The sequence below is a fragment of the Setaria italica genome, chromosome VI (genome assembly GCF_000263155.2).
Source record: "Setaria italica strain Yugu1 chromosome VI, Setaria_italica_v2.0, whole genome shotgun sequence".
Taxonomy (NCBI): domain Eukaryota; kingdom Viridiplantae; phylum Streptophyta; class Magnoliopsida; order Poales; family Poaceae; genus Setaria; species Setaria italica.
In genome coordinates this window covers 3535284-3544434 of record NC_028455.1, presented here as the reverse complement: position 1 = coordinate 3544434, position 9151 = coordinate 3535284, and the positions used below count along the sequence as shown (strand labels likewise).

The 9151-nt window shown below is 45.0% G+C and overlaps 1 protein-coding gene across 1 annotated transcript; it reads left to right on the top strand.

Moving 5' to 3' along the window:
• The first annotated feature begins 1002 nt into the window (after positions 1 to 1002).
• On the top strand, positions 1003 to 8239 carry LOC101770461 (LRR receptor kinase BAK1). The gene is made up of 11 exons (XM_004972669.4): positions 1003 to 1358; positions 3322 to 3454; positions 3539 to 3610; positions 4075 to 4218; positions 4987 to 5058; positions 5150 to 5221; positions 5306 to 5415; positions 5958 to 6092; positions 6180 to 6521; positions 6640 to 7034; positions 7424 to 8239. Exons 1-11 carry the CDS (start codon positions 1253 to 1255, stop codon positions 7736 to 7738), a joined length of 1896 nt encoding a protein of 631 aa, XP_004972726.1. The 5' UTR covers positions 1003 to 1252; the 3' UTR covers positions 7739 to 8239.
• Positions 8240 to 9151: the final 912 nt, after the last annotated feature.

The following is a 9151-nucleotide window of genomic DNA, read 5'->3' as shown; positions in this document are numbered from 1 at the left end:
AATGAAAGGAGGGTTTTTGAACTTTTGACATGCATCGCAAAACTTTAAGATCCGGTTGGATGATAGTGGCACGCCTATATGGAGTTCCAGCTCAGATGGAGGATAAGATTGAACCAGAAAATAGAAGTTGGAGGACTAACTTGGTCCATGCAAAAGTTGAGGGACCAAGTTGACCCTCAGACGAAAGTTTGAGGACGAATTTGCCTATTTTGCCTAGAGAGAAATTGCAAGCAAAGGACAAGCGGAGATGGTAGAAAGGAAAGTGTTTATTTATTTATTTTATTTTTTGTGGGACCCACTATATAACTCTAACCTAAACCAAGGAGCAACCAAACATGGGAAAAGGAAAAGAATCACGTATCCTTATCCCTAACCCATCCCATCTTATCCCTGCTCATAGCCAAAACCATTTCCCAATAGCTATCCAAACGTCACCTAAGGGAAGAAGAGATTGTAACTTACTTAAATAAATACTAATGCACGCAACAGAATTGCCATCTATCTTAACTCTAGGTGATTTTGACAATGCAGTTTCTGCACTCCTCATCTTAGCTCATGTATCCAAGTTCATATTAACTTGTGTCTTGAAATGGGGAGAGTGGTTCAACCCAAGAGCTTACCGTAGAGAGGTGTAGCGATGTATCATAACCTTGCGTGGTGTTTGCCCGTCCGCACGGGATCCCGCCTCCCCCGCACCTCACGTCCTTACCCCGCCTGCACGGGCGCCGTTCCGTTGACTCCGTTCCGGCACCGCCGCGCAACCCCCTCCTCCCTCTCCACTGCGTCGCTCACCTGCTAATCCCCGAGCTCTGACTCCTAAACCCCCGCCCCGCTTAATCTTAAACAAAAGCAAAAAGCAAGCGAGAAGCTTAACCCCCCGCCCCCGCTCATAAAAAAACAATATCCCGTTCGATTCCACCCCCCCGCCCCCACCACCCGTGTCTCGTATCGGCAGACGCAACCGCAACAAAAAGGCGCTGCCCCCAGGAGGAAAGGAAAAAAAAAACGTGGGGGGAGAGAGAGAGAGAAGCCGTCGAAAAGCGGAGCGCAGCAAGGGGATCGATTCGGAGAGATCGAGAAAGAGGAGGAGGCGGGGAGGGGGGCGGGGCGGCGGGAGCTGTGCTGCGCGCGACCGGACCCCTCGCCGGATCGCCGGCGGCGCGGGCGGCTGAAGGAGGTCTGATCCGATCGATCCGGCGGGAATGGCGGCCCGGGGAGGGATCTAGGGCGCTACCCCCCGGTGGCGCGGGCAATGGCGGCGGCTGCGGGGGCGACGCGGCGGAGGTGGGCCGTGTGGGCGCTCCTGCTGCTGCGTCTACTGCTCCACCCGGCCGCGCGGGTGCTCGCCAACACGGAAGGTGCGTGCGTCCTCGCTCTCTCCGCTTCGCTTCCCTTGCCTTGCCTCCGAGTTGCTCCGTCTTCCGGTGGGGGTTTGCGGGAGCTTGCCAGCCTTGGCTTCCAATGGCTCCAGCCGCCCTGCTCGCTTAGCTTGCTTGCTCCCTCGCTTCCGTTGGGCCCACCCAACCCCCATTTGGATTTGCCTATTTGCCTTTTGGGGTTTGGTCTGGTCCTCCCGGGCGAGCGGGAGCTGTTTGTTCCGTTTGTCCGAGCAAATTTGAATTCGCTTCTCTTCGAATTCGGGATATCTGGCAACTGGCCGGACGAACCCGTCCTGCTTTTGCTGCGAATTTTCTGGCGGTTTGACTCTCCGAGGCTGGAATTTTCGAGTGCAGTGTCGGTGCCGTTCCCGCGTTCCATCTGGTTCCCTATCCCCCTTCCGATTTCATTTGATTTTGTTGCTTCGCGTGACTTCTATCCGTTTTTCTCCCCAATCAAGCAGTGCAGTGCAGTGTCAAGATTACCGCTCTGCCGGTCCTGGGGTTTTTTCTGCTGTGCCGATTGCTACTGTTGTATTAAATTGCTTCGCTAGATTCTGCTGCGCGTTTGCTATGCACTGATGTGTCTGGGCAAGCTAGCGTGGTTACGTTCACGGTCGTTAGGTTCGATTAGGACGTCTCCCTGACGTGGCTTTGTTGTTTCCGATAAGCCGGCCGGCCTGTGTTTCTAGTTGGTGGCTGGGCGATTATCAGGTGGGCCTCTGTGTTTTGTTATGCTACTACGAGAGATTTTTCTCTTCCTCCTATAATTTACTTTTGGGAAGGATGAGGCTGGCTGGTTTAAGATTGGTTTCTAGTTGGGATCGGTTAGGACTTCACATGATTTGCTTTTGTTGCTGGGGAAAGCTGTATGATGCTCGAGCATTTTTTGGCCTCCTCACACTCGAATTTTTCTTGCACGAAATCTTCACCCTCCTTCTCAACTCCGGCGAGATTCGCGCCCATCTTCTCCGTCTCCGGCGAGATCTATCTCCTCGGGTGAGTTTGGGTTAGGGATTTGGGGGTTCGCAGGGATTTCGGGTTGCTGGCTTTGGGACTAGAGGAAGCCGGGGACGTAGGCCGGCCCGGCGGTGGAGGCGGTTGGTGGGCGGGCCGGCGAGGCGGCGAGGGCGCCGCCGGCCGGGGTGGTGGGGGATAACCGGTGGGAAGGGTTGGGGCGGGGGAAGTCCACTCCAACGAGTTAGTGCGGGGGAGGGGAGCGGGAGCGGCTTCGGTGGCAGGAGCTGCCGGAGACGACGGAAGGTGGTGGGGCGTCCATGGTGGTGGGAGGAGGAAGAAGAAAGGTGGACCGTTGGATGTATGATGATGTAAATCCAAGGGCTCAAAATTCGAGTGCAGGAGGGGGGTTAAAATACTCGGGTGTCCTATAGACAGCCCCTTGTTGTTTGCTTGTTCGGTAGGTTCAAGCTGATGGTGCTCACTCGAGTGATGATTAGTTTTTTTGCTTGTTGGAGGTATTGGGTGATGCTCATGTGGACCTTGGGGTAATACTTTTGTTTTTTTGGGAGCTAAGGGTTATATCCATGTAGAACCGGCAGCTGTCTTTCTGAATTTTGGCTTTGATAGTTCTAGAACATCTGAGGAATTATTCGAATTCTGGAATGAGAAACTGAAACTTCAAGCATCGGAAGGTGTTTGTCGTACTTGATGCCACCAGCTACTAGTACTAAGTGAATTCAAGTTGGTATGCTGCTTTGATTTTGTGTTCAATGATGTGGGATTATTTCTTCACCTTCAATTGAAAATCATTTGCAATCTGAATCCTAAAAGGAATATTAGCTGCTACAACTTCAAATTTTACTAATTGGAGCTGTATCCTTTTGCTCCCTTGAATGGCATTTCTAGAAAGAGAACTCAGTCTCCTAGGTTTGGTCTGATTAAACTTTGTTTGGCAGCTGTTCATTTTTCATTCTGCTATTAACAGGTGATGCGCTGCATAGCTTAAGGACTAACTTAAATGATCCAAATAATGTTCTACAAAGTTGGGATCCGACTCTGGTCAACCCATGCACTTGGTTTCATGTTACCTGCAATAACGACAACAGTGTTATCAGAGTGTAGGTTCACTTTTTCTCCATTATATATCATCATTCAGTTGGACGTGTTCTATATTTCCTTCTTATGTTTTTCTTCATTCGCAGTGATCTTGGAAATGCTGCACTGTCAGGAACCTTGGTCCCGCAACTTGGCCAGCTCAAAAACTTGCAGTACCTGTAAGTTCTCTTTCTTTGCTATGTTTTGATAAGGCCATACTGATTTTGCATGTGGTGGAAGCTTTTACCTTTTAAATATTTAACTTAAGTGAAAATGTTTCAGGTATGATTGCTCATATAAAGAATACTTGTTAGATAGGTGAAAGTAGGGTTAGACTGCTAGAATGTCTAAAGACTGGTGCTCCTATCAAGCGTAATATATGGGGTAACACAATATACGTCTTCCTGTCAAAATAAGTTACTGGCATATTCTGTCCTTAAATAGCGAGCCTTGTGGTAAATATGGCTTGATATATAATGGCAATGCTGTTGCTACTATTGACTGATGACAGTAACATTCACTGCCTGCAAATAATAACCACAACAACCAGTTACCATGGCATGTCATAACTCGGTTACTTTTGGTTTTGTTATGTTCTCAAAATTAATCACTGGCTTCATGTTTTTTTTATTTTTTTATGCAGGGAGCTCTACAGTAATAGCATCAGTGGCACGATACCTAGTGAACTTGGGAATCTCACAAACTTGGTCAGTTTAGATTTGTACTTGAACAACTTCACTGGTCCTATACCAGATTCATTGGGGAACCTATTAAAGCTGCGATTCTTGTAAGATATCTCCATTGACTATCACTACTACTCACTATAGAGTAAAACCTGTTAAGAATAGGAATGTTATGGCTATGCACATGCTAAATCTATCTCAGTATATCATTAAATACAATTTTTTTCAGTAGTAGATATGAATGCATTGTTAAATACATCGCTGGTTTTTCCAAGTAGTAGAGCTGAATGCAGACACTTTGTTAAATACAGGTTAATAATGCAGCTGCCTAGTTTTACACTTTACTGGGTCCTGTCGGAAGAAATTAGATTCCAGGATGAAGTTCCTGTTCATGGCAACATTGAGTGATGCTAGTCTTATCTATGGTTAGATTAGTTTTGTTCAGCAGCCCCCCTTTTTTTGCTTGCTTGCTTGAACATGTTTACTAGCTAGCTAACATGTTTACATATGTGTGCTTGGAATAAAAGGTTAATTTTATTTGATTAAGCTTCCCTTGGTTTTATTTCTTCTGTGAACTTGCTTATGCAATATAGCTATATGCTGGCATGCTGCTGCTTGTTAGGCGATGTATATTGTACTACTTGACATTCAGATATTTTAATGCATCTATCGTGTTGTTTTGTACTCGTGCTTTTTCAGTTTATTATAATTATTAATTCTAAGCTGTCTTCATCATATTTATTTCATTGTTTGTATGATACTGTTTATTATATTTATTTCATCATTTGTACTTGGATGTGATGGGCTCATTCCGTCATGGATGCATGCGGATGTTACTGATTTTGCACATCTTTAATTTTGTGTTGGAATAGGCGTCTTAACAACAACAGCCTTTCCGGTTCAATTCCAAAATCATTAACTGCTATCACTGCCCTCCAAGTTCTGTAAGCATTTGTTTCTCAGTTCACATACTTCCTTTCTGTGGTTCTAATTAGTAAATGCACAATTAACCTAATTGTTGCTCTTGAATTACAGGGATCTGTCAAATAATAATTTGTCTGGAGAAGTTCCATCAACTGGTTCCTTTTCATTATTCACACCTATTAGGTAGATCTAAGTATTTATTTGACAATTTCATCTTTTTAAGCCTTGATGCTTCTCCTATTCACACTTGGACCTTTTCTTTTTCAGTTTTGCAAACAACCCTAACTTATGTGGTCCTGGCACCACAAAACCTTGTCCCGGTGCTCCTCCCTTTTCTCCACCTCCTCCATACAACCCGCCAACTCCTGTGCAAGCAGGTGATTTTTTAGATTCATTACTATTAAGTACTCCATCCGTTCCAAATTGTAGGTTCATGTATATTATTATGCATCTAGACATACACTATATCTAGATGCATAATAATATCTATGAACCTAGAAAAGTTAAAACGACCTGCAATTTGGAACGAGGGAGTATATCTTTGAGTTCATATGTTTCTTTTTCATGTAAATGGCATACTATTAACACCATAAGCAAGCATAGTGCTGTGGGCTGGAGAGCAATATCTATACTGAATGCATTTTTTAGTCAAGAAATAAAAAGGAAGAACTGTACTTTTTCCTGAAAATTAAGTTAAACTTTTTTTTTTTGCATTTGAGAGCAACTTCTATATTGAATGCATTTTTTAGTCAAGAAATAAAAAGGAAGAACAGCTTTACAATTGTAACAATGAGAATGTCCTATTTAGTGCAGCACAAATCAATAGTCCCTTGCCTTCTTTTTACCCATCATGCATTGGCACGGCAGTAATCTTGGGTGTGGAATACCAATTTTGCTACTGGCATCTTATTTTGTGCAGGAAGTAGTTCCTCCAGTACTGGAGCCATTGCTGGTGGAGTGGCTGCTGGTGCGGCCTTGCTATTTGCTGTTCCTGCAATTGGTTTTGCATATTGGCGGCGCAGGAAACCACAAGAGCATTTCTTTGATGTACCTGGTAAGCTTTCAACAGCAGGAGAATTACTGGGGGGGGGGGGGGGGGGCAACGTTGAATCAATTTAATTTGAGATTTTGAATGTGGCAGCTGAGGAAGATCCAGAGGTGCATCTTGGCCAGCTTAAAAGATTTTCACTACGAGAACTACAGGTTGCAACAGATGGCTTCAGCAATAAGAACATTCTTGGAAGAGGTGGATTTGGCAAAGTCTACAAAGGAAGGCTAGCAGATGGTACATTAGTAGCTGTCAAGAGACTAAAGGAGGAGAGAACACCTGGTGGGGAACTACAGTTTCAAACAGAAGTTGAGATGATTAGTATGGCTGTACATAGAAACCTTTTGCGTCTTCGTGGATTCTGCATGACACCAACGGAAAGGTTGCTTGTGTATCCATACATGGCCAATGGAAGTGTCGCGTCACGTTTAAGAGGTACTCTCAGCTGTTAACTCCAGTTGTTTAGTCTTTTATTTGTGTATCTTAGCTAGTTATACCTTGTTAACAACAATATCAAACTGTAAGGGATTTGTTATTTGGTTTATTTCTGTAGAACGGCCGGAATCTGAACCTCCATTAGATTGGCAAACAAGGAGGAGGATTGCATTGGGTTCTGCCAGGGGCCTGTCCTATTTACATGATCATTGTGATCCGAAGATTATCCATCGTGATGTCAAAGCTGCCAATATTTTGTTAGATGAAGACTTTGAAGCTGTAGTGGGAGATTTTGGTTTGGCCAAACTAATGGATTACAAGGATACCCATGTAACTACTGCAGTTCGTGGAACCATTGGCCATATCGCACCTGAATATCTTTCAACAGGAAAATCCTCTGAGAAAACTGATGTATTTGGTTATGGAATTATGCTTTTGGAGCTTATTACTGGACAGCGTGCCTTTGATCTTGCTCGCCTTGCCAATGATGATGATGTCATGCTGCTTGATTGGGTAATTTAACAATGCCATTTCCTCAGTTCAAATCGCAGGGTGGATATCCATGCCGTTTTGCAGCTTTGTGCTGTGTTGGGTTTGGATGCTCACTTTGTCTGTATTATTATAAAAAATATTGTTAATCACTTCATCCAATAACACATGGAGCTTCAGTAGGGTCTAAATAAGAAGATATTGTTTCTGAATTGGTGCTTTGTTTACAGCTAAACTAAACTTAGCATGGGGCTTCATCATGTCTCTGGAACATTCTTCTATTGTTAACATACTGCTTTAGCTTGTACAGGAGTTGTTTTTGTTTTATTGTTGTGATAAAACACCAGTTTCGACTGGCAAGCTAATAGAGAGTTTATGTGCAAGCTAATAGTGAGTTTATGTGCTTTGTGCAGGTCAAGGGGTTGCTCAAGGAGAAGAGACTGGAGAGTCTGGTTGATGAAGATCTACAGCACAACTACATTGATGTTGAGGTGGAATCCCTCATCCAGGTTGCCCTCCTCTGCACACAGAGCTCCCCCATGGAACGTCCCAAGATGTCGGAGGTGGTGAGGATGCTCGAAGGCGACGGCCTCGCTGAGAGATGGGAGGAGTGGCAGAAGGTAGAAGTAGTACGGCAGGAGGTCGAGCTAGGCCCTCATCGAACTTCAGAGTGGATTCTCGACTCGACCGACAACCTCCACGCGGTCGAGCTGTCAGGGCCGAGGTGATGGCAGCACACACTCATGACCTGCTGCTAATTCTTGTATTTTGTAAGGGTAATAGCGATGTGTATCAATCATCCTAGCCGAATCCCCATTTGTTCATACCAACCGGTGGGCAAAGATATGGTCAGCCACGACACGCTCTTGACTTGTACTGCTGATGGGTCGCCATGGACATGTTATGCCGAGGGTAGCGGAGCTCGAGGAGCTCGTCATGTGCAGTTGCTGAATGCACCGGTGCTCACGTCTTTGTAAACAGGGTAGGGTGAGCTGAGGTGCTTCGGCTATCTTCTGGGTCTGCGATAAATTAATTGTACTGACAATTGACGTCTAACTATTTTGTGTCAAATCAAGTGTAAGTTTGGAACTGGTGGGAATCATTTTGTATCGCCCCTCCTTTGAAAGGTTGGGATGATATAGCTGTGCCTATATGGGTCTGTACTTGGACTTGTTATGGTTGGCAAGGTTTTTAACCTGAAATATTAAATATTAGCCCTGATTGTTGTACGCTTGTAGTTTTGTCTGTAGTTACTCAATCAAGGGATTGGAAACCCAGTTTTTTTTACTGATGATCTCATCATCTTCGTGATCCATTTGCAAGCACAGAACCAGTACAGTGGCTCGGTAAAACTGGTGAAGTGTAGAGGCCTCCGGTCGAAACTCTACATCTCAAAATCTTGCATACCTTAGCCCCTTTTGGTTGGGCTTCCAGACCTTTGCTTTTGCAAAAATCAAAAGCTAACTAAAGGGGTAAAAAAATCATATGTACTTTTGCTAAAAGCAGTTTAGCCCCTTTTGGTTGGGCTTCCAGACCTTTGCTTTTGCAAAAATCAAAAGCTAACTAAAGGGATAAAAAAATCATATGTACTTTTGCCAAAAGCAGTTTTCACTTTAGTACAAATTCAAAAGTAGGTTCCCCTTATTTTTACTTGTTTTTGTTAAAGAAATTACCCATCCATCCCCCGCACTAGTTGCCCCCACCCGCCTGCCGCCCGCCGCACACCGTCGCACCCGACCACCGCCCCACGGCAACCTCCCTCCGCCCGCCGCACCCCTTCGCACCCGACCACCGCCCCACAGCAACCTCCCTCCGGTGCCCCAGGACGGATCTGCTGCTCCAAGGTCCATCTCTCCCTTCTGTTTACTAAATGCAGTGATCTGTTTGGTTGATTTGCGCGGTTAGGTAGGATGTGTGGTGCTTGATTTTATTGGCTTGTAGTATGAAAAGGAATTGAATCAAATAATATTTTTGGTTGGTTGAAGAATGGTGACAAGGTAGATTGGGGTGATGCTTTTTTAAGGCATTTGATTGATGCCTGCAAAGAAGAGATTGAAGCCAGGAATAGGTCGATGGGAATTTTCACTACTACCGGTTGGAAGAATATTGTTTCCAAGTTTGCAGAAAAATCCGGTGATAGG